Below are 24,425 nucleotides of genomic sequence, written 5' to 3'. Positions count from 1 at the left end.
AGGAAAGTTACCCTTAATGGGGCAAGAAACAAAGCAGCTCTGCCAAAGAACCTGCGGCAGCGGATTATCCTGTATCTCCATGAGAGTTTCATGGAGATCTCTGGCGCAGATTCCCATGAAGTGAGGGAGTCAATCATCAACCTGTTCCGCCGCTGAGACTGGGCATGTGGTGGTATGCACATCATACAGACACAAGCCTGCTTTTTGCAACCCTCCTGCCCCCAACAACTCGCTTCAGTGATTCCCAAAATCAAAGCCACTTACCAGGGGCCTCCTCTCCTGTTTGTGCTTCACCAAACTCTGAGAGCTGTGACTGGCTAGCCTCCTCCAGGGTAGAGAAGAACTCCTGGCTGCATGCATCTCTGACCTCCAACTCATCCTCTGCCTCTGGGTCTCCCTCCGCCTCCACATCCTCATCCAAGATTTCCCCCTACTGACTCGGTCCACTGTCAACTGGCACATGAGCCACCCAAGTATCCACAGTGGCCTTCGTAATGGAGGTGGGGTCATCACCGAGTATCGCATCCAGCTCTTTGTAGAACTGGGAGCTGGTGGGTGCAGCACCGGAGCAGCGGTTTGCCTCCCATGCCATGGAGTAGGCGTTCCACAGCTCCTTCACTTTGACCCTGCATTGCAGCGTGTCCTGGTCATGGCCCCTTTCTCTCATGCATCGTGAAATCTGTCTATATGTATCATAATTTCTGTGGCTGGAGCACAGCTGGGACTGGACAGTTTAGCCTGTTTTGAATTAGGCTTTACAGAGTTTATAAAAGGACCTTTGGGGGTATGACAGGAAGCTTACACTGAGACAGGTATAGTTAAAGATTTATTTAGAATTACAAAATTATAATTGTATCACAGTTATTCAAGATATATATATATATGGCAATACATGCTTATGTGCTGCAAAGCTTTGGTTAATGTTTTAATGTTTTAATGACCTGGTGTTGAAAGATATAGGATCACACCTTTGGTGGTGCCTCTGACAGGGGAAACTAATGTCACACCTCTGGCAGAGGAAGCTAATGCAAAAGCTGTTAAAGCTGTTTACTTTCTAACTTCCATATATCTATGCAAATAAGCATATTAATCCTTAGAGCTACAACAGCCTCCTCTCCCCAAATGCTAATGAGGTCCAACATTTAAACATTGCTTCAAGCAGGGGATCGCCTGGTGCGTGGAGCAGGCATGGTCACCTGGAAAGATACACTGAGACCACTGCATGCATCACCAAGCAAACAGGAAGGGGACTTTAAAAATTCCCAAGGAATTTAATGGTTGGTCACCTGAGGGCAGTGCAGTAGAGTTCAAACCGATGACCAGAGAGGCGAGAACAGGGATTGCGGGACACCCCCCGGAGGCCAATCACAGCGCTGTAATCGACCAGGGTGTCTACACTGGCACCGCGGCACTATAGCCCCGGCGCAGGAAGCTGTACACCTCTCGTCGGGGTGGTTTCTTTACAGCGCTGCAACTGCTCAGTTTCTGCGCAGTAAGTGGCTTGGCAGTGTGTACACCTCAGGAGTTACAGTGCAGAAAGCTGCTTTACTGCGCAGAAACTTGCCAGTGTAGACCAGGCGCTAGATGGCTTACAGAAGAGCGCAAGACTGGTCATACTGGGTCAGACCAATGGTCCATCTAGCCCAGCATGCTGCCTGAGAGTGACCAGTGCCAGATGTGTCAGAGGGGATGAGCAGAACAGGCTTGTTGACCTGCAAGGTGAAGGTCTGTCACCCTTACCTTTAACTTTATTGTTGTGGATTCCTGCTTACCCTATCTTACCACACCTCCCCCAAGGTCTCTGGGCAAATCAGGTGTGAACCACTCCTTTCATACAAATGTGTCCCAATCCAGCTGAATTGAGGCAGACTTTGGGCCAATGTGCGTTTGGAAAAGGTCCGCTTAACCCAGCAGGTTTCTCAAAGTATCTGTTGCTGTGAACTGCATGTAGTGTGGATGTGTGAACCCCAAAGATATCAAACATGAAAGAAACACAAGGCCAGTTTTGGGGAGTTTCCAGAGCCAGGCCTGAGGGTTAAACAGCTGTGCTCAAAAAGAAAAGGGGCCTCAGCACCTATAAAAATAACTGGTTGCAAAATTTAAATTAAATTAAAAAACCAAACACCAACCCAGAAAAGCTACTATCACACATCAATCACCATTTTAGATTTTGACATCTCCTGCCTGATGTGACATCTTTGCTTTGCAAACAAGAGACCTGGAGAACTCTGTGGTTGTTACCCTCTAACTGGGTAAAAGGTTCCACATCTTGTCTCCTGCAATTTTCCTCTTAAGGGAAGATTTATTTTAAAACTTATCATAATAAATTCCATTTTACCATCTATACTGGGTCTCTATTCTCACACATGCTATTTCTGTCACATATTCCTCCACTAACTCCTTTGGAGTGAGGTTTTAATTTCAGGATTAGCCACCATTTCCTATGTAGTAGGAGGGGACTAGAAGAAACCTGAATTATATTGTAACACTGAAAGTTATTACATGATCAGCCTCTTCCGTTACACTAAATAACTTCATGTTTAACTTAATGGTCGCTGGTAACAACTTATTCAAAGATTACAAAATATAAACCTATAGGGCAGTTTTCCCTTGATTTTCACACTTTCTAATCTTTCAAAGTAGCAGCAGGAGGAGAAGTGATACAAATGCATTAATTTTAATAAGAAAAACGAAGAGACCAAACCACAGATACTGGCTACCATTATTTGCCGAGCATGGAATGTTTCTGAAGGAATCAGCTGTTTCTCTCTGTGCTTCATGAAACTTTGGATCCAAATGGTAAAAGACAGTCGTGCCCAATTTAATCATGGCATCCTTTAGGAGTGTGACCAATGCCACTTAACAAGGGAGGAGTGTTCTAAAAATAGTTACCTTGGCAACAGGTCACCATAGCTTCTATCTCTGGGGTATCTTTGGGGTGAAAAATCAACCACCAGTACCTGCAATTTCTACCTGAGTTCCTGTCAAATCTTTGACCTTACTTGGAGTAATTTTACACTTCTCTAGCGTAGAATTCTTCACCAACCACACAACATATCAGTAGCGATAGTGAGGTATAACTCCCCCAAATATGCCCTTTTATTTCTTTAATCTGGTGGCACAGATTTAAATTAGGACCTAAATTCAGGTACGGCTTAGAATCCATGTAAGACACAAAATGTCAGGTATCTATTAAAAATAGATATCTTTCTGCAGCTATATCACATTCAATATGGATTTCATTTTCTACACATTTGCAGTTTCTCCCAGGGGAGAGTTGAACAGAAATGTCACTTCCATTTTTCCCATCTCTACCTAGATAGGGATTGCCTTTCCCAAATAATAGGCAACATGCAGCTGACTAGGAAGGCGATATCTTCAGGAGTGACCTCCTGCAGGGCCTGGGCCACAACTGCTTTGGAAGCCCAATGCATGGGCATTTTGCTTAGTTCCAAGTCATTTACTAGGGAATCCTCTTCCCAGCCCTTTAGAAAAAATATTGTCCTAACCAATTGAACAACAGGGGGATTGGGATGGTGATGGGGAATAAGGAAATCCCTCTGACTTACCCGATCTTCTTCTTTTGTTACAGAGGGTGAAATGACATTTTTCGCTATCCCTGCCCTGTTCCTGCTCTTTGTTATAGTTTAATATATTTTAAGTGAGGAAAACAGTAGTAAAAATATCTGCTCTCCAACACAACCTGAAGCAACATCAGAGCAAATGGGAATGAAACAATTTGTTCCCGAAGGGGGAACTTGATGACTAACAATTGCTTTGAAATGGGGGAACAGTATAACCGTGATGCTCAGGGTTTGTTTAGGTCAGGTCAAGGGGAAAGCTAATGCCAACCACTGCACCTGGGCTGCATCTGCTCTACAACTAGAATTTTCTTTTTACACCAAGATCACTAACTTGAGGAGCCAACGCCATGTGCAGTCCGAGTGGATGTAAGGTACAGGTAGTTTTTGCCGCAGTGTAGCTTGTTGGGATCAAACCTCTCTCTCCCACCTGGAGCTGATGAACATTACTGGCTGGAGGGACACACACTCCTACAACTCAAAAGTAGTTGATAGAAAAGATCACAAGACTGACCCCAAAGAAGGTAAGCTGCAAAAGGCAGAAGCAGGCAACTCATATGGTGGATCTGAGAGACCACAGTGAAGATGGTGCAAAAATCACTATGTGGGAATTAGCAAATGTGATTTAAAAGCCAGCCCTAGTCAGGGGATTTATTACACTTCTCTCTCATGTGGATTTTCTGATGTCTAATAAGGCTTGAGCTATCACTGAAGCTTTTCCCACACACAGAGCATGTGTAGGGCTTCTCTCCTGTGTGGATTCTACGATGTGTGATAAAGTTTGAGCTCTGATTGAAGCTTTTCCCGCACTCAGAGCATGTGTAGGGCGTCTCTCCTGTGTGGATTCTCTGATGTGTGAACAGGGCAGAGCTGTGACTGAAGCTTTTCCCACACTCAGAGCATGTGTAGGGCTTCTCCCCTGTGTGGATTCTCTGATGAGTGATAAGGTGTGAGCTACAACTGAAGCTTTTCCCGCACTCAGAGCATGTGTAGGGCTTCTCCCCTGTGTGCATTTTCTGATGTCTGATAAGGTGTGAGCTACAACTGAAGCTTTTCCCGCACTCAGAGCATGTGTAGGGCGTCTCTCCTGTGTGGATTCTACGATGTGTGATAAGGTTTGAGCTCTGATTGAAGCTTTTCCCACACTCAGAGCATGTGTAGGGCGTCTCCCCTGTGTGCATTTTCTGATGTCTGATAAGGTGTGAGCTACAACTGAAGCTTTTCCCGCACTCAGAGCATGTGTAGGGCATCTCTCCTGTGTGGATTCTACGATGTGTGATAAGGTTTGAGCTGTGATTGAAGCTTTTCCCACACTCAGAGCATGTGTAGGGCGTCTCTCCTGTGTGGATTCTACGATGTGTGATAAGGTGTGAGCTCCGACTGAAGCTTTTTCCGCACTCAGAGCATGTGTGGGGCATCTCTCCTGTATGGATTCGCTGATGTGAGATGAGGGTTGAACTATCGATGATGCGTTTCCCACACTCAGAGCGTCCATAAGGTTTCTCGCCCATGTGGATTCTCCTATGTGCAACAAGATCTGAGCTCCAACTGAAGCTTTTCCCACACTCGGAGCATGTGTAGTGTCTCTCTTTCAAGTTGATTCTGTTGCTTGTTATTAGGTCTGAGTGGCTACTAAAGTTTTCCTCTGACCTCTCCTGAGTCTCACAGGCTTTTGCTTTTTCTCGGAGTGCACTACTCCCGGAAACATTCCCTTTGGATCTTCCTGATAACATTCCATGTGGTTCTACTTGCTCAGCATCTTCCTGATGGGGTTTCTCCTCCTCATTCTCACTCACCATCCCATCACCTGATGGGAGACAGAGAGAATCCAGACATAGGTCAGTCCCTGCGCCAGAAAGAAAGGACATCTCAGAGAGAGGAATGGAAAAAGGAATGAACAAACCAAAATATGTGTGGGAGAGATCAAACCTATCAGGTGCTGATTTTCCCCAAACCCTTCCCACAGACGAGAGAGGAAGGGATCAGTTTTGGTCCGCATCTCACCAGAACACTCAGGGGAAAGCGAGATCGGGGCGGGATCTGCTGCCAGTTGTCAGTCAGAATAGGAGGGATGCCATGAGTGACATCTGCCGTAATGATTCCACATCTGCAGGAAACAATCCTGAACTTGGAGAACTCACAGGGTCTTTGTAGGGCATCCCTAATGTTTCCTGCATTCCCAAACAGTTGTTGAGTTGATTTAACCAATTCCTCACCTGTGAAGGCAGCTCTTGGGAGCACTTCTTTCTCAGAGCCCTGGAGGTCCGGGACCCACGGCTCTTCACCTCGTTCCAGCTGCGAGATCACATCAGGTTTGGAAACTGGAAACCCTACTCCAGGGAAAGAAAAGAAGGGAGGTCAGAGGTCACAAAGAATATTCCATGGTTTTAACCCCAGATCATTTTAAAGCAGTAACATCCCAAGGCCATCTTCCTTGGCTCAAAGTGGCAGGAGAGTTATTATTATTATAAATCATATGCATTACCTTAGTGCCTGAGGACCCATTAACAGTGGGTACCCATTGTGCTAGGACAAGTACAAACCCAGAATAGTAGATGGCCCATGCCCTGAAGAATTTACAATCTAAATAGACAAGACAGACACAGAATGGGGGAAGGGGTAGAACCCACTGTTAGAATAGAGATATTCAGGCCTGCCTGTAAGGCCTGTACTTTAAGAACTTAGGTGTATTTTTATCACTTAGCTACTTACAGGGGTATAAAAACAAATTATCAAAATCACAGTCCGCCTGTGTCTGGGCCTTGTCTCATTAGGATAGTCTGAGGCCTTGTTCTCAGGCTAAGGCCTTTGGCGAAGCAGGAGGGACAGCCATAAGCTGGGAAGCGTAGGGTCACATCCTCATATCCCAAACCAATCACACTGAACTAAGGTGCTATTGGGCTATTAGGAAAACGGTCAATGTCCGGACAGCGTCCATCCCCACCAGATAAAGAAACAGATCTTAAGATGGTTAAAGAAAACTTAGTTTGATAGCATCCTGTCTGGCAATAAATCACTTATTAATGGTTGTGGTTGTGAAACCCTCATTTCCATATTGTTTTATCTTTATGGCCACAACTTTTACCTTGTTAATCAGTCTGGTTCTCTAATTGTTTCTGTCTGCTGTAAAATTAATGTTATTAGGTGAAAGCAAATTATGTACTGGGATACAATTGGTAAGAGAATATGGTAGAATTGGTTAGTTAAATTTCAGTACAATGATTGGTTAAGGTATAGCTGAAAATATTACTATATAAATGGGATCAAACAGGAGGGGGAAAGGAAATTGGAATCATGTTTGTTAAGGGGGAAAAACAGGAACAAGGAATGGAGACACAGGCAAGGCTCTGTGGCGTCAGAGCTGGGAAGAGGGAGACGGGGAAAATGCTCTGCGGTATCAGAGCTGTCAACGGAACACTGGGGAACAGACTCTATCCCGTATAGAGATAAGGCCAATTGGTGTGAAGGGCTTCGGAATATGCCTTATCTGCGCTTCGAACGTCTGGTCTTTTTGCTGCTTGCTGTCTGCGTGACAAGAACCAGGGAAGTGGGAGGGTGAAGGGAAAGCCCTCTAACAAAACTGACATGACCTTATAAGCAACGGGTAAGCCTTTAAGGAAGGTTTTAATACACTTTGGAACTGATCAGGGATTCCCACGAGGACTGATGAGGGGGAGATGGTAAATACACATTTAGATCCTTTTCTTGTTATATATCTTTTCCCCAGAAGCCGCACTGGCATACTGTCATGGATCCACAGGATCTGTGCAATGCCCTGGCTTTTAAACAGTCCTTGGGAGGTGCCCCTTGAGTGCACTAGACCCCCAAGGGGTCCCATTCTTCCACAAGGATAGGCCACGTAGCTTCAACACCTGAGATTGAGCCTCTGGCTTCTCCATTTCAACCTGTGAGCTCTGCCCAGCAGGTCCAGCTGAACGACACTCCTGGTCAGAGACTGTTCCTCAGTCAAAGAACAGAGCAAGTTTTGTTGTGACATTGGGCAGACTTTTAAAATATAACAGGGTTTATTGGTCAACTCAGTATTGGAAAGTCCTTAGATTAGCACAGGGAAGCAAAGAAGACAATATAGTCCAAACTGGCCAATGCCAATGCCCTGGAGCCCTGCTGCTGTAGAGGCCTGATACCTGACAGTGCATTCCTTGAGCAGACCGTGGAGGCAAGTCAAAGGCTCAGCTACCCCAGAACTATGACATCGCAAAAACACATTTTGGGGAATTAGGAAATCGAGTGACTCAAGTGTAATGTGAGGGAGAATTAAACTCCCCCAGTGTGTGGAAAAAGCTGGGGAATAAAACCCTAAAATTCAGGAGCAACAGCCTCTAATTCTTCTGGAAAAGGAGAATGTAAGAAACAAGAACTGGGCCAAGAAGCCTGGAAGGAAGACAGCTTCTGGCTGCTGTAGATGGGGAGAGAGGGGACAAGACTCTCTACAAACTCTCACTCTTGTTGACCCCGACCTGATTTTATGATCTATGACCCAGGGTATGTCTACACTACGGGATTAATCCGAATTTATACAATTAGAATTTTGGAAACAGATTGTATAAAGTCGAATGTATGCAGCCACACTAAGCACATTAATTCGGTGGTGTGCGTCCATGTACCGGGGCTAGCGTCGATTTAAGGAGCGTTGCACTGTGGGTAACTATCCCATAGCTATCCTATAGTTCCTGCAGTTTCCTCTGCCCATTGGAATTCTGGGTTGAGATCCCACTGCCTGATGGGGTCAAAAAGATTTTCGCGGGTGGTTCTGGGTACATCCTCCTCCCTCTCCAGGGAAGCAACTGCAGACAACCGTTTCGTGCTTTTTTCCTGGGTAAACAGTGCAGACGCCATACCACGGCAAGCATGGAGCCTGTTCAGCTCAAGACAGCAGTCCTGAACATTGTAAACACCTCACGCGTTATCGTGCAGTTTATGCTGAACCAGAACCTGCAAAACCAGTCGGCGAGGAGTAGGCTACGGCAGGAAGAGTGATGAGGATATGGACATGAAATTCTATCAAACCGCGGGCCCCGGTGCTTTGGAGATCATGCTGTTAATGGGGCAGGTTATAGCCGTGGAACGCAGATTCTGGGCCCAGGAAACAAGCGCAGACTGGTGGGACCGCATAGTGTTGCGGGTGTGGGACGATTCCCAGTGGCTGCGAAACTTTCGCATGCGTAAGGGCACTTTCATGGAACTTTGTGACTTGCTTTCCCCTGCCCTGAAGCGCCAGAATACCAAGATGAGAGCAGAACTCACAGTTGAGAAGCGAGTGGCGATAGCCCTGTGGAAGCTTGCAATGCCAGACAGCTACCGGTCATTCGGGAATCAATTTAGAGTGGGCAAATCTACTGTGGGGGCTGCTGTGATGCAAGTAGCCAAAGCAATCACTGAGCTGCTGCTACGAAAGGAGTGACTCTGGGAAATGTGCATGTCATAGTGGATGGCTTTGCTGCAATGGGATTCCCTAACTGTGGTGGGGCGATAGATGGAACCCATATCTCTATCTTGGCACTGGAGCACCAGGGTACCCAGTACATAAACCGCAAGGGGTACTTTTCAATGGTGCTGCAAGCCCTTGTGGATCACAAGGGACGTTTCACCAACATCAACGTGGGCTGGCCGGGAAGGGTTCATGACGCTCATGTCTTCAGGAACACTACACTGTTTAAACGGCTGCAGCAAGGGATTTACTTCCCGGACCAGAAAATAACCGTTGGGGGATGTTGAAATGCCTATAGTTATCCTTGGGGACCCAGCCTACTCTGTAATGCCATGGCTAATGAAGCCATACACAGGCAGCCTGGACAGGAGTCAGGAGCTGTTCAACTACAGGCTGAGCAAGTGCAGAATGGTGGTAGAATGTGCATTTGGACGTTTAAAAGGTCGCTGGCGCTCGTTACTGACTCGCTCAGACCTCAGCCAAACCAATGTCCCCATTGTTATTGCTGCTTGCTGTGTGCTCCACAATCTCTGTGAAAGTAAGGGGGAGACCTTTATGGCGGGGTGGGAGGCTGAGGCAAATCGCCTGGCTGCTGATTATGCGCAGCCAGACACCAGGGCAATTAGAAGATCACACCAGGAAGCGCTGCGCATCAGAGAAGCTTTGAAAAACAGTTTCATGACTGACCAGGTTATGGTGTGAAAGTTCTGTTTGTTGAAAACCCGCCCCCTTGATTGACTCATTCCCTGTAAGCAAACCACCCTCCCCCCTTAAATCACAGCTTGCTTTTAAAGGAAATAAAGTCACTATCGTTTAAAAATCATGTATTCTTTATTATTTGATTATAAACATAGGGAGAGAACCGACAAGGTAACCTGGGTGAGGTTTGAGAGGAGGATAGGAGGGAAGTAAAAGGCCACTGAAAAAATTCAACATAATGACAGCCTTTTGCTTGGGCTGTCCACTGGGGTGGAGTGGGAGGGTGCACGGAGCCTCCCCCACCGCGTTCTTACACGTCTTGGTGAGGAGGCTATGGAACATGGTGAGGGGGGAGGGAGGTTATACAGCGGCTGCAGCGGCAGTCTGTTATCCTGCTGCCGTTCCTGAAGCTCCACCAGACACCGGAGCATGTCCGTTTGATTATGCTGCAGCCCAGCGTTGCAGCCTGCCACTTCTCATCTCGAGCGTCCCTCATGACCTCACGTTCACTGGCATCTTTCCTGTACTTAGATACCGTGTCCTTCCACTCATTCAAATGAGCTCTTTCATTGCGGGTGCATTCCATTACTTCCGAGAACATCTCGTCTCGCATCCTCTTTCTCCGCCGCCTTATCTGAGATAGACTTCGGGACGGAGGAGGGAGGCTTGAAAAATTTGCAGCTGCTGGAGGGATGAAAAAAAGGAGAGAAGTTTTTAAAATGATACATTTTACAGAACAATGCTTATACTCTTTCATGGTGACCAACACTATTCACATTACATAGCACATGTGATTTCAGTACAAGGTCGCATTTTCCATCTTAATATTGAGTGCCTGTGGCTTTGGTGTTAGAGATCACAGACGCAGGTCCGGGCAACAGAATTCGGATTGCGTGCGGCCATGGTAAGCCATTGTCTTTTGGCTTCTGCGCCCTCCTTTCCCACATAACAAGCAAAGTCCGCTGACTGTTGCGCTTTTCCTGTTAATTTTCAGCAGCAGAAAACAAACTAAAACCCGCCCCATCCAATTCTCTGGGATGATCACTTTATCCCTCCCCCCACCGCATGGCTGGTATCAGGGAAGATCCCTGCAGAACCAAACTAACCCCCCGCCCCCATGAATTATTTGGGATGATCGCTGTACCCCTCCCCCCACCGCGTGGCTGGTATCAGGGAAGATCCCTGCTAGCCAAAGGCGAAAAGCTCAGCGCCAATTCACCCTGCTCCCCCCTCCCCCCCCGGCCACGCTTGGCTAACTGCAGGGAAGGATTTCTTTTCAGCCACAGGCAAACAGCCCTGTAGGAACGGCCACCTCTGTCCCCTTAATTAAATTCCCGTATTTCAACCAGGTTACCATGAGCGATATCACTCTCCTGAGGATTACACAGCGAGATAAAGAACGGATGTTGCTTGAATGCCAGCAAACACCGGCACCATATGCTGCCAGGCTTTGTCATGTAATGATACCAGACTACTTGCTACTAGCATGGCGTGGTCAAGTGTCCTATCATGGAGGACGTAATAAGGCTGCACTGCCCAGAAACCTTCTGCAAAGGCTTTTGGAGTACCTCCAGGAGAGCGTCATGGAGATGTCCCTGGAGGATTTCCGCTCCGTCCCCAGACACGTTAACAGACTTTTCCAGTAGCTGTACTGGCCGCGAATGCATCCCAAGTCCTCAGGGCAAAGTAATCATTAAAAAACGCTTGCTTTTAAACCATGTTTTATATTTTAAAAGGTAAACTCACCTGAGGTCCATTCCATTGGATCATGGTCTTGGGTACTGGTTTGGGAGGGTACTTCAGTCAGGTTGAGAAAAAGATCCTGGCTGTTGGGGAGAACGGAGTGCTGTGTGCTCTCCGCAAGCTCGTCCTCCTCCTCCTTCTCCTCGTCCGCAGATTCCTTAGGTGTGGCTGATGAGATTACCCCTGCCTCGGAATCCACAGTCAGAGGTGGGGTAGTGGTGGGGGCCTCCCCCTAGAATTGCATGCAGCTCAGCGTAGAAGCGGTATGTCTGCGGCTCTGACCCGGAGCGACCGTTTGCCTCCTTTGTTTTCTGGTAGGCTTGTCTGATCTTCTTGACTTTCACGTGGCACTGATCTGAGTCCCCATTGTGGCGTCTCTGCACCATGCCCTTGGAGATTTTTTCAGAAGTTTTGGCATTTCGTCTTTTCGAACGAAGTTCTGCTAGCACTGAATCCTCTCCCCATATAGCAATCAAATCCAGTACCTCCCGTACGGTCCACGCTGGTGCTCTTTTTCGATTATCGGCCTGCATGGTTATCTGTGTCGATGAGCTCTCTGTGGTCACCTATGTTCTCCTGTGCTGGGCAAACAGGAAATGAAATTCAAATGTTCGTGGGGCTTTTCCTGTCTACCTGGCCAGTGCATCAGAGTTCAGATTGCTGTCCAGAGGAGTCACAATGGTGCACTGTGGGATAGCTCCCGGAGGCCAATCCCATCAAATTGCGGCCACACTAACCCTAATTCGAAATGACAATATCGATTTTGGCGCTACTCCGCTCGTCGGGCAGGAGTACAGAAATCGATTTGAAGAGCCCTTTATTTCAAAATAAATGGCTTCGTTGTGTGGACGGGTGTAGGGTTAATTTGATTTAACGCTGCTAAATTCGAATTAAACTCATAGTGTAGACCAGGCCCTAGTCTCATGTCTTGTGGGCAATTTTATACTCGCTAGAGGTAAAAATGCCATTATCACAGTATTGCTTATTAGCTTGGAACATGCGTGGAGGGGCAAGGAGGTGAACATAAATAAATAGGTTATTAAGGGCAGGTCTACACTACAGCCGGGATCGATGCTCTGAGATTGATCCACCGGTGGTCGATTTAGCGGGTCTAATAAAGACCTGCCAAATCGACTGCAAATCGCTCTCCAGTTCTCTACTCCTGACTCTACCCCTGAAGCTCTCCCGTCGACCCCCCACAGTGTACACCCTGCTGGAACTCGACCTAAGGTACATCCACTCCAGCTGTTATTCTTGTAGCTGGAGTTGCGTAGTGCAGGTTGACTGGCCGCGGTAGTGTAAACGTAGCCTAAGCTTGCTACAGTTCAGGGCCTTATATTAAGTTGAGGCTTTGTGGGAGTAGTTATGCTGAAGTTTAGGATTTACCTGAGGCTTGGGCAGGGATTTGGGGTTAAGGGTCTGGGATCCCCCACAGCTCTAGATCCCTAAACCTCTCCTCCCTCCCACTGACCCACCCAGCTCACTTCCTGGGTGCCCTCCCTCCACACTCCCCTCCCCTTCGTCCCATTACTCTCATCCATCACCACCTCCCGGCACCCTGGGAGCTTCTTGTCTTCCCTCCTAGTCTCTCACTACCTCATCCCTCCCTGCTGATTCTTAGCTCAAATCCTGCACACACCCTCCCCATGTCCTGGCACCCCAGAATTATCTACTCCCACATTCTCCTCCCCTCCCAAAGCTCTGTTCTCCCTTCACCCATGGGGTCCTGAATGGCAACATGATACGCTCTCCTAGCAAAAGAGGAGCTCATCTGACTCATTTGGGGGGAGGAATAGCTCAGGGGTTTGAGCATTGGCCTGCTAAACCCAGGGTTGAGAGTTCAATCCTGGAGGGGGCCACTTAGGGATTTGGGGCAAAATCAGTACTTGGTCCTCCTAGTAAAGGCAAGGGGCTGGACTCAATGACCTTTCAAGGTCCCTTCCAGTTCTAGGAGATAGGACATCTCCATTAATTTATTTAATTTACTGTCACACAAGCCATGCATGAGTCATATACCTATTTACTTAATTTAGAATTCTACAGGCAGCATATTTTCCTCTTAAAATGAGGAAAAGGCATGAAAGCTAAAGTTATTAATGTAGTTATTAATGTAGACAACAAGGATACCTTAAATGCAATTTTAAAATGACTGACGGCACCAAAAAGGCACATGGGCAAAAATTATACTAGTGTATGGGAGATAAGGCAAAAAAGGGGGGGCAGGGAAACTTGTCAAAACTTGTATGACGAATAAAAGTATATAGTTATTACTACTCTGGTTCTTTAGAGACCCCGCAGCTTCTAATAACCCAGGGGACAGGACTCCTTACCCAGCAAGACCACCGTTGCATAGTTCTCCTGCATGACATCCCTGTAGAGGGCTCTCTGAGTGGGGTCCAGCAGAGGCCATTCCCCCTTGGTGAAATACACAGCCACCTCCTCGAAAGTCACCAACCCCTGAAAGAGAAAGAGTCCAACACTCAGTACTTGCTGCACCACTCACAACCCCACTATTCACGGAACAGCAGCGCCAAGTAAATGAAAATTCTGGGAGGCACATGTTAACAGAGTCCCACCCCACCTTGTTTAGAGCAGCCAGGAGGCATCAGAGAGTAGAAAGAGAAACCTTTGTCTCTCCCAGCTGACAGATGGAGGCAGGGTCTTCACATTTATCACATGCGTAATAGCCAGAGCTTGATATAGGAGATGGGGCTGTCTCTGGACCCTGCTGGTGGCTCCCTGGTAGGAATACCAACATTCTTCAAATAAAGTATATGGAAGAAAGGGAAGTCAATAGTAAAGAATATAAGTTAGAAGGTCAGAATTGTATAAAATTGGTAAGGGAAGCTATCAGAAATCAATGAAAATAAGAAGGAAGTTTTAAAAAGTATATTAAGTACAAAATGAATCCTAACAATGGTAGTGGTAAATTACTAGATGGAAATGGAGAATTATCAAAAATAATGCAGAAGAGGTAAAAGTGTTCAATAAATATTTCTCTCCTGGATTTGGAGAAAAACAGATGATGTAACTCATATCATAAGATGTTGACGCCAACAGTTTTTCCATTCCAACAGTAAATAACAAGGACGTTAAACAACAGCTATTAAAGTTAGACGTGTTTAAATCAGTGGGTCCAGATAACTAGAGTTTTGAAAGACCTGGTGGAGGAGTGTGGTGGACTGTTAATGTTGATTTTAATTATGACTTGGAACACTGGGGAAATTCCATAAGACAGGAATAAAGCTAATGCTATGCCAATATTTAAAAAGTATAAAAGAGATGACGCAGCTAATTACAAGAGTGTTAGTCAGAAATCGATACTGGGCAAGAGAATTGAGCAGCCGATACTGGACTTCATTAATAAAGAATTAAAGGGGGGTAATATCATTAGTACCCGTTAACAAAAGTGTAGACACAATAGATCCTATCAAACTAACTGGATATCCTTATTGGATGAGATCAAAAGTTTGGTTGCAGCTAATAGTACTGATGTAATATACCTAGACTTCTGTAAGGTATATGAGTTGGTTCAGCACAATATTTTGACTAGAAAGATACAAAACACACACGGCATACATTAAATAGATTAAAAACTGTGATTGTAAATGGGGAACCATGGTCGAGTGGATTTCTTTCTAGGGGGTTCCCACAAGGATTGGTTCTTGGCTCTGTGCTATTTAACATTCTTATCAATGACCTAGAAGAGACTACAAGATCATCACTTATAAAGTTTGCAGTTGCCACAAAGATTGGGAGTGGTGGTAACTAATGAAGTGTCATTTTGGTACCTGTATTTTTCCACTAACTGGACTGGAAACTGAGTTTGGAACAAAGGATTCCCGCTATGTGGTAAAGCTACATAAGGTGGGGTGTGACATTTTCTCTTGGCCTCATTCCCCACACAAGAGAACTCCTGGAAGCACCTGAGGAACAAAGACTGAACTGGGGGAAGTGTTGGTCCCAGGGTAAAGGGATTTCCAGCTTGCGTATGGAAACTTGGTGGACTGCTTCAATCATCAGTCAGAGTGAGAAATTGCTAATTCAAATTCTATCCATCTAGTACAGGGGCAGGCAAACTTTTTGGCCTGAGGACCGCATCGGGTTTTGGAAATTGTATGGAGGACCGGTTCGGGGAGGGGGGAGTGGCCCAGCCCCCACTCCCTATCTGCCCCCTCCCACTTCTCACCCCTGACAGCCCATCCCCAGGACTCCTGTCTCATCCAACACCCCCTGTTCCCCGATGTCCCCCTGGGACCCCTGCCCCATCCACCCCCCTGCTCCCTGTTCCATGACCGCTCCCAGAACCCCCACCCCTGACTGCCCCTGCCACCCCAGCCAACCCCCCCTCCTTCCTAACAGCCCCCCCAGAGACCTACCCCCATTCAACCCTCCCTATTCCCCACCTTCTGACTGCCCTGACCCCTATCCACACCCCCGCCCCCCGAACAACACCCTGAACTCTCCTGCCCTCTATCCAACCCCCCCCCCGCTCCTTGCCTCCTTACCGCAGTGCCTGGAACACCGGTGGCTAGCGGTGCTACAGCCGCACACTGTGCAGCATAGAGCACCGGGTCAGGCCGGACTCTGTAGCGGCACTGCCCCAGGAGCTCGCAGCCCCGCCACCCCGAGCATTGCGCTGGCAGAGGGGTGAGCTGAGGCTGTGGGGGAGGGGGAACAGGAGGAAAGGGTCTGGGGGCTAGCCTCCCGGGCCAGGAGCTCAGGGGCCGGGCAGGAGAATCCCGCGAGCCGGATGTGGACCGTGGGCCATAGTTTCCCCACCTCAGATCTAGTATGGCTTAGTTTGAGTTTTTGGTTATTTGCTAAGTAATCTGCTTTGATCTATTTGCTATCACTTATCGCTGGGAAATTGGCTGATGGCTTCTATCTGTCCCTGAGTGGCTTAGGTAAAGCACTCAGGTAGCTTAGTTGAGTGTATGGCACCACCTGCTCTCGTGTTGGGTGATAACAAGGCCTGGAGAGGCTGGCTGAATCTCCAGCAAAGCAGTGTGAGAAGGGCCAGCCCAGCTTGAGGGTTAGAGGGCACAGTGGTTCCCAGAAGCCCCTCAGACTGCACCCCAGAGTGACAACCCATTACACCCTAGATTACACAAGTCTCAGCATGTTTGTCACATTCTGTCCCCTCCCTTTCTCCACCCTACATAGTTCCTGCCTCCCACCACCTCAAGCAGCTCCCACCCTCCTATGCATTTACTGCTCCTCTCCCTCCAAGCAGAACCCATCACCAGCTCCCTGATAATCCCTTACCTGAGCCAGCTCCATTGCAGCCATTTCCTTCCCGCTGGGAGGAGGGGATGATCTGGAGCGAAATGTGGACATTATTCTGTAGCCTGCCAGGGCAAGAAGGGCAATGTGAGAGCATTCAGATGGGGCTTTTGTCCATTCCACAAGCCGATTCCCCCTGGATTTTTTCCTGCTAATGCACATTCTAGGTTCTGCCACACAGCGAAGCACAGAGTGACCTTATTCCAGTACAGGCCTAGCCCCCACCCACAAGGGTGTAACCCTCTGAGATATGGTGAAACCCTCCCAGTAGCATTTATCAACTTTGCGGAGGATACCAAGCTGGGAGGAGTTCCAAGTGCTTTGGAGGATAGAATTAAAATTCTAAATGACATGGACAAACTGGAGAAATCGTCTGAAGTATATAGGATGAAATTCAATAAGGACAAATCCAAAGTAATTCACTTGGGAAGGAACAATCAGTTGTACACATACAAAATGGGAAACGACTGCCTAGGAAGGAGTACTGTGGAAATGTATCTGGGGGTCGCAATGGATCACAAGCTAAATATGAGTCAACAGAATTACACTGTTGCAAAAAAAAAAAAAAAAAGCAAGTATCATTCTGGGATATATTTGTAGGAGTATTTTAAGCAAGACATGAGAAGTAATTATTCAACTCTACACCGCGCTTATTAGGCTTCAACTGTAATAGTGTGTCCAGTTCTGGGCGCCACATTTCAGGAAAGATGTGGACAAATTGGAGGAAGTCCAGAGAAGAGCAACAAAAATGATGAAAGGTCTAGAAAACAAGACCCATGAGTGAAGATTGAAAAAATTGTGTTTGTTTAGTCTGGAGAAGAGAAGATTGAGAGGGGACATGATCACAGTTTTCAAGTACATAAAAGGTTGTTGGAAGGAGGAGGGAGAAAAACTGTTCTTTTTAACCTCTGAGGATAAGACAAGAAGCAATGGGCTTAAATTGCAGCAAGGGCAGTTTAGGTCGGACATTAGGAAAAACTTGCTAACTGTCAGAGTGGTTAAGCACTGGAATAAATTGCCTAAGGAGGTTGTGGAATCTCCATCATTGGGGATTTTTAAGAGCAGGTTGGACAAACACTTCTCAGGGATGGTCTAGATAATACTTAGTCCTGCCTTGAGTGCAGGGGACAGGACTAGATGACCTCTTGAGGTCTCTTCCAGTTCTATGATTCTATGAACCAAAGGCCAGAGAAGAGCAGAATCAAAGGAGTCACTTTGGGGAATTCTCCCTGTCATTGTCCCCAAGGCAACTGTCTCAGATTTACTAAGTTGTTTGATGTTCCAGCCTTTATACAGTCTCTCCTGGGAGTGCCCCCTTTCATGGGCTGGGCCTAGTTTTAGCTTTTGGCAAGCGTGACCCTGGGGGCTCTGAGACTGGGCCTCCTTGTCTCAGCACACTTTGTTTCTTTCTGTGGCTCCCCAGTGAGTACAGATGAGTAGATACTCCTGATAGAGACTGTGAACATAAGAATGGCCCACTGTGTCAGATCAATGGTCCATCTAGCTCAGTGGCCAATGCCAGGTGCTTCAGAGGGAATGAAGAGAACAGGTAATCATCAAGTGATCCATCCCCTGTCACCCTTTACCAGCTTCTGGCAAACTGAAGCCAGAGACACCATCCCTGCCCATCCTGCCTGTGACACTGGCAGATGAGGTGTTAGCTCTTGTAAAAGCCCCCATGTCTTATTTGAACATGGACAAATGCATAGCTGGAATCATTCTGACTCACCAGTGTTAGTATTGTTAAAACGGGTATTAGAATGACAAGAATGTGTTTAGACTTTATTGAATGCTTTATTGAGTTGCTGCCTGGGTTAATATCTGACTAGTTGCATTGTGAGCCTCTGTGGCTATTTAAATCACCAGACAGGGGAGAGACTTTAGCTAGGGGAAGTGCTGATTGGCAACAGAATGCATTACACCCTGCCTGGCAGGAGAGGTCTGTCAACACCAGATAGACTATAATGGGATGTTAAAGAAGACAAAAGACTGTTGTGCTCTTGACCTCCCATTAACTGAGTTTCCAGCTCAGAGCACATGGCAGGAAGGGGATAAAAAACCCCATACAGAAGGAACTGATTATCTGTATGCTGCTTGGACTCTGGGGGAAAAAGTTTCTAGGCATAAGCAGGAGATCCCCAGCTGCTTAGCATGCATTAGTCCTAAAGAATATGTAGTGCTTGCTTATTATAGAAGCTTCTATTACCTTTTGAAATTTAAGACTGTAACTCATCTGCATCTGCTTTAACCTGCTTTAACTTTGTAAACAACTCTCGTTTCTTTTAAATCTTAATACAGTTACGACAGGACTGGCTACAAGTGTTGTCTTTGTTGTGAGATCTAAGATTCAATTGACCTAATAAGTGACTGGTCCTTTGGGACTGGCAGTAACCTGAACATTGCTGTGATTCATGGTGTAAGGCAGTCGTTCTCAATCAGGAGTCTGGGGCTCCCTGGGGGGCCACAAGCAGTTATCAGGGGGCTGCCAAGCAAGTCCAGCATTAGACTTGCCGAGGCCCAGGGCAGAAAACTGAAGTCCCAGCGCATGGGGCTGAAGTCTAGGCCCCTGAGCCCCACCACCCAGGGCTGAAGCCAAAGCCTAAGCAATGTAGCGTTGTGGGTGCCCCTGTGGCATGGGGCCAAAGGCAGTTGGCCTGCTTGCTACCCCCTAATGCCAGCGTTGGATTTTGTATGCAGAAAACCAGTTATTGTGGCCCATGTGGGCTGTGGAGTTTTTATAGTATGTTGGGGCGGGGCCTCAGAAAGAAAAAGGTTGAGAACCCCCAGAGTAAGGGGCAATCTGTCACAAAGGTGAGCTCACCTGTGTGGTGAGATATATGGGATGACCCAAGGGGACGGTCTGTGATTCCACGTTAATGCTGTTACAGTGCCTGAAGCATTTACACTGGATATTTGGTTGGTGAAATCTACATATAGACCTCACAACCAATTCGGGGTTTGTTTCCTGCTTCTTACCAGTCTGCTTGAGGCTGGTGCTCATGCCATAGAGTCACTGAAGACAGCGTTACAGAGACTTACGGGCACAACGCCACCAGCAGCAATTGGCAGCAATGCAGAGCAGGCTTTACAGTGACACAGCGTGGGCCAAATGGTCTCTGGACTCAGTCTTGCCCCAGTTCTCCGCCAGTTCACGTCAGCATCCCGGCAACCTTCAAGGAGGGTCAAGGCTGCCACTCCTTCAGTGATGATGGATCTCCAGCATAGCATCACCCACGCCCCATGACCCGCCTTGTCTCCTGAGACAGAGGTGAGTGACAGAGGGTGTATAACGGATCCTAGGGGGTAGGGAAAAGGATAACAAAACACACCTTCTGGGGTCACCGCTCAGGAAGTGAAGGTGACAGGCATTGTGGTGGCAGTAAAGGGGGAGGAGAGAGAGGGGGAGCAGCACCCTCAAAGGCAATGCTGCCAGTGGGTCACCCCACCACATCAGGCATGGGATTGATAGGGGGCCATTCCCTGTGCGCCTGTGAAGGGCTACATAAACTGCACACTGGCACAGAAGGGGTTAAACTGCTGCTTTAGTCTGGACTGGTCCAGCCCCTTCACACCTGCAAACCATGCCAGGACTAGAGCAGGCGTTAACAGGAGAGACCTACTCTACTCACAAAACTATCCCTCCTGCATGCGTATTATCTGTGCACACAGCTCAGCTTTAAGATGCTGAAGAAATCTATGAGTCAAGTAGAAATTCTCATGCTCTCATCGCATATATTAATACAATATTTTCTGATACTGGAAAGGAGAGTAAAAGCTATTCACTCCGGCTTATACCATTTCTATGGGATGTCAATTCTTAATTTAATGAATAATTCACACACATAGAATAGTAAAAATAAGTAATAAAGCAACACAGACAGCAAACAAAACCACAAACAAACAAGTGACAACACTGAACTTATGAAGGGAAGTAAAACATCAACTGGTTGGTGGTGGTTATTTTAAATGAGTGTTTAGGACCCAACGCTGTGCAAGTGCAACAGAGCCCTGTAGAAACAGGCAAAGTTCTCCTGTTCTCACATTGTGTGTGTGTGTGTGTCACCAACTCAAAAACTCAGCGTAGAAGCCCTGGAGCACATTGACACATGGCTTTGGAGTTTGCAGACAGATCCCTGCTTCAAAGAGCTTGCAAATAAGATCTTCATCCTACAAAAAACCTAGCACCACACCTACTGCTTGCTACTTCTGAGTCAATAGGAGTACTCGGAAGAGCGGGAACTATACCAGATAGCAAAGATCTGGCCTTAATGGTTTCCAATACCTCTCCCCAAACAAATTCTAAAACTTAATGGAAATCACTTGTCTGGAATCCAACTCTAATTGAAAGGCCAAACAACTAAGCAGCACCCATGGTAAAATTCTTCCAGTTTTAACTATTTACCTTCTACTGATTAGTAACACAGGACATTTAAAAAAAAAAATCATTAAGATCATAGTTTTCAGATACCTACAACACTCCAAAAGAATTATGTTGTTAAAAGAATCCTGGTCTTTGGCCTGGTCTACACTATGAGTTTAATTCGAATTTAGCAGCGTTAAATCGAATTAACCCTGCACCCGTCCACACAACGAAGCCATTTATTTCGAAATAAAGGGCTCTTCAAATCGATTTCTGTACTCCTCCCTGACAATCGGAGTAGCGCCAAAATCAATATTGTCATTTCAAATTAGGGTTAGTGTGGCCGCAATTCGATGGTATTGGCCTCCGGGAGCTATCCCACAGTGCACCATTGTGAAAGCTCTGGACAGCAATCTGAACTTGGATGCACTGGCCAGGTAGACAGGAAAAGCCCCGCGAACATTTGAATTTTATTTCCTGTTTGACCAGCGTGGAGAGCACAGGTGACCACAGATAGCTCATCAGCACAGATAACCATGCAGGCGATAATCAAAAAAGAGCACCAGCATGGACCATACGGGAGGTACTGAATCTGATCGCTATATGGGGAGAGGATTCAGTGCTAGCAGAACTTCATTCTAAAAGACGAAATGCCAAAACTTTTGAAAAAATCTCCAAGGGCATGATGGAGAGAGGCCACAATAGGGACTCAGAGCAGTGCTACGTGAAAGTCAAGGAGATCAGACAAGCCTATCAGAAAACAAAGGAGGCAAACGGTCGCTCCCGGTCAGAGCCGCAGACATACCGCTTCTACACTGAGCTGCATGCAATTCTGGGGGCAGGGAGGGCCGCCACCACTACCCCACCTCTGACCGTGGATTCCAAGACAGGGGTAATCTCATCAGCCACACCTGAGGATTTTGTGGAAGGGGACGAGGAGGAGAAGGAGGAGGAGGAGGACGAGCTTGCGGAGAGCACACAGCACTCCGTTCTCCCCAACAGCCAGGATCTTTTTCTCAGTCTGACTGAAGTACCCTCCCAAGTCAGTATCCAAAACCATGACCCAATGGAAGGGACCTCAGGTGAGTTTACCTTTTAAAATATAAAACATGGTTTAAAAGCAAGCGTTTTTTAATGATTACTTGGTCCTGAGGACTTGGGATGCATTCGCGGCCAGTACACATACTGGAAAAGTCTGTTAACGTGTCTGGGGATGGAGCGAAAATCCTCCAGGGACATCTCCATGAAGCTCTCCTGGAGGTACTCCAAAAGTCTTTGCAGAAGGTTTCAGGGCAGTGCAGCCTTATTCCGTCCTCCATGGTAGGACACTTGACCACGCCATGCTAGTAGCAAGTAATCTGGTATCATTGCATGACAAAGCCTGGCAGCGTATGGTCCCGGTGTTTGCTGGCATTCAAGGAGAGTGATATCGCTCATGGTAACCTCGTTGAAATACGGGAATTTAATTAAGGGGACAGAGGTGGCCGTTCCTACTGGGCTGTTTGCCTGTGGCTGAAAAGAAATCCTTCCCTGCAGTTAGCCAAGCGTGGGGGGAGGAATTGGCCCTGAGCTTTTCACGTTTGGCTAGCAGGGATCTTCCCTGATAGCAGCCACGCGGTGGGGGTAGGGATAAAGCGATCATCCAGAGAATTGGATGGGGGGGGGGTGGTTAGATTGTTTTCTGCTGCTGAAAGTTAACAGGAAAACCGCAGCACTCAACGGGCTTTGCTTAGTATGTGGGAAAGGAGGGCGCAGAAGCTGAAAGACAATGGCTTACCATGGCCACATGCAAGCCGAATTCTGTTGCCTGGACCTGCATCTGTGATCTCTAGCAGCAAAGCCACAGGCACTCAATATTAAGAGGCAAAATGCGACCTTGCACAGAAATCACATGTGCTATGTAATGTGAATAGTGTTGGTCACCGTGAAAGAGTATAAGCATTGTTCTGTAAAATGTAGCTTTTAAAAAAATTCTCTGCTTTTTTCCTTCCCTCCAGCAGCTGCAAATTTTTCAAGCCTCCCTCCTCCGTCCCGAAGGCTATCTCAGATAAGGCATCAGAAAAAGAGGTCGCGAGATGAGATGTTCGCGGAAATCATGGAATCCACCCGCAGTGAAAGAGCTCATCTGAATGAGTGGAAGGACACAGTTTCAAAGTAAAGGAAAGATGCCAGTGAATGTGAGGACAGGAGGGACCAATGTGAGGACATGAGGGACCAACGTGAGGACAGCAGAGACGCTCGAGATGAGAGGTGGCGGCAGGAAGATCAGAGGAGGCAGGATGCATCACTGGGGCTGCTGCATGAGCAAACAGACATGCTCCAGCGTCTCGTGGAGCTTCAGGAAAGGCAGCAGGATAACAGAGTGCCGCTGCAGCCCCTGTATAATCCCCCTCCCCACTCATGTTCCATAGCCTCCTCACCCAGACGTGTAAGAACATACCGTAGAAGGCCCTGGCCCTGCCACGCATCTCCTCCGGATCCGTGAGGGGGACGCCGTCCTCCTCCAGGAGACAGGTGACATGCTTTTTGGCCCCCCTCCTTTTCTCCAGGGCGTAGAAGAAGCGGGAGACGGATGTGGGATCGAACGAACGCGCCCCGGGCCCGGTGGTCTTCCAGGGCCCGGAGCTCCTCCCGTTTCTCCCGGTACGCCGCGCAGAGGGGTTGATCCGCAGGGCCGGAGGCCAGACGCCTCTCCAGCTCCAAGACCTCCCGCTCCAACTGCCCTATCAACGCATCCCTCCGCCGGCTGGCGCCCCAGGCGTAGTTCCGGCAAAAGAGCTGCGCGCGGACCTTCCCCACGTCCCGCCACCGCCGCGCAGAGGGAAAGGCGCGCCGCTGCCCCCACCAGGCCAGCCAGAAGGGACCGGAAGGAAGCCACGAAGCCCACGTCCTCCAGCAAACTATTATTAAAATGCCAATAGGCCGGCCCCGGCCGCTCAGAACTGAGAGAGGCCGTCACGGTCACCAGATGGTGATCCGAGAACGGGGCCGGCCGGACGCTGGAGGCATGGGCCCGGGCCAGATGAAAATGGGACAGATAGAGTCGGTCCAACCGGGAGTGGCGCGACCGGTCGTCCTCCACCCGGACATAGGTGAAGGTGGTATCGTCATCCGGGTGGTGTTCGCGCCAGACGTCCACCAGGGAGTGATGGTCTACCATCTCCCTGAGGACGCCCGCGGCTGCCTGGGAAGTCTCAAGCCCGGAGCGGTCCCGGTCCTCGAGGGTGGTGTTAAAGTCCCCGCCCAGGACCAGGCACTCGCGAGAATCCAGAGTGCCGAGGAAGGCCGCCGCCCGCCGATAGAAAGG

At 47.8% G+C, this 24,425-nt stretch overlaps 2 protein-coding genes and 1 long non-coding RNA gene across 5 annotated transcripts in view; 1 reads left to right on the top strand and 2 right to left on the bottom strand.

The window, feature by feature from the left end:
• LOC135972074 (zinc finger protein 271-like) overlaps nt 1-24,425 on the bottom strand; it is a 312,092-nt gene that overhangs the window by 76,590 nt on the left and 211,077 nt on the right. The window lies entirely within an intron of this gene.
• Nucleotides 1-24,425, top strand: part of LOC135976000 (uncharacterized) — a 262,775-nt gene that overhangs the window by 94,100 nt on the left and 144,250 nt on the right. The gene's annotated exons all lie outside the window — the stretch shown is intronic.
• Nucleotides 1-24,425, bottom strand: part of LOC101953204 (zinc finger protein 501-like) — a 58,035-nt gene that overhangs the window by 24,499 nt on the left and 9,111 nt on the right. Inside the window, exons 2-6 of one of the 3 annotated variants that reach the window (XM_042847839.2) lie at nt 19,735-20,054; nt 16,741-16,823; nt 13,803-13,929; nt 5,798-5,911; nt 4,242-5,427 (exon numbers count right to left, since the gene is read on the bottom strand). In XM_042847839.2, the coding sequence (XP_042703773.2) occupies nt 4,242-5,427; nt 5,798-5,911; nt 13,803-13,929; nt 16,741-16,823; nt 19,735-19,759 (1,535 nt within the window). In that variant the 5' untranslated portion in view covers nt 19,760-20,054. Of the gene's footprint in view, nt 1-813; nt 5,428-5,797; nt 5,912-13,802; nt 13,930-16,740; nt 16,824-19,734; nt 20,055-24,425 lie in introns of those variants that run through there. The other 2 variants (XM_065569579.1, XM_065569580.1) reach the window with 2 other exon arrangements.

The sequence above is a fragment of the Chrysemys picta genome, chromosome 16, assembly GCF_011386835.1.
Source record: "Chrysemys picta bellii isolate R12L10 chromosome 16, ASM1138683v2, whole genome shotgun sequence".
In the NCBI taxonomy this organism is placed as follows: domain Eukaryota; kingdom Metazoa; phylum Chordata; order Testudines; family Emydidae; genus Chrysemys; species Chrysemys picta.
The sequence above is the reverse complement of the archived record's forward strand: the minus strand, read 5'-3'. Positions and strand labels throughout refer to the sequence as shown.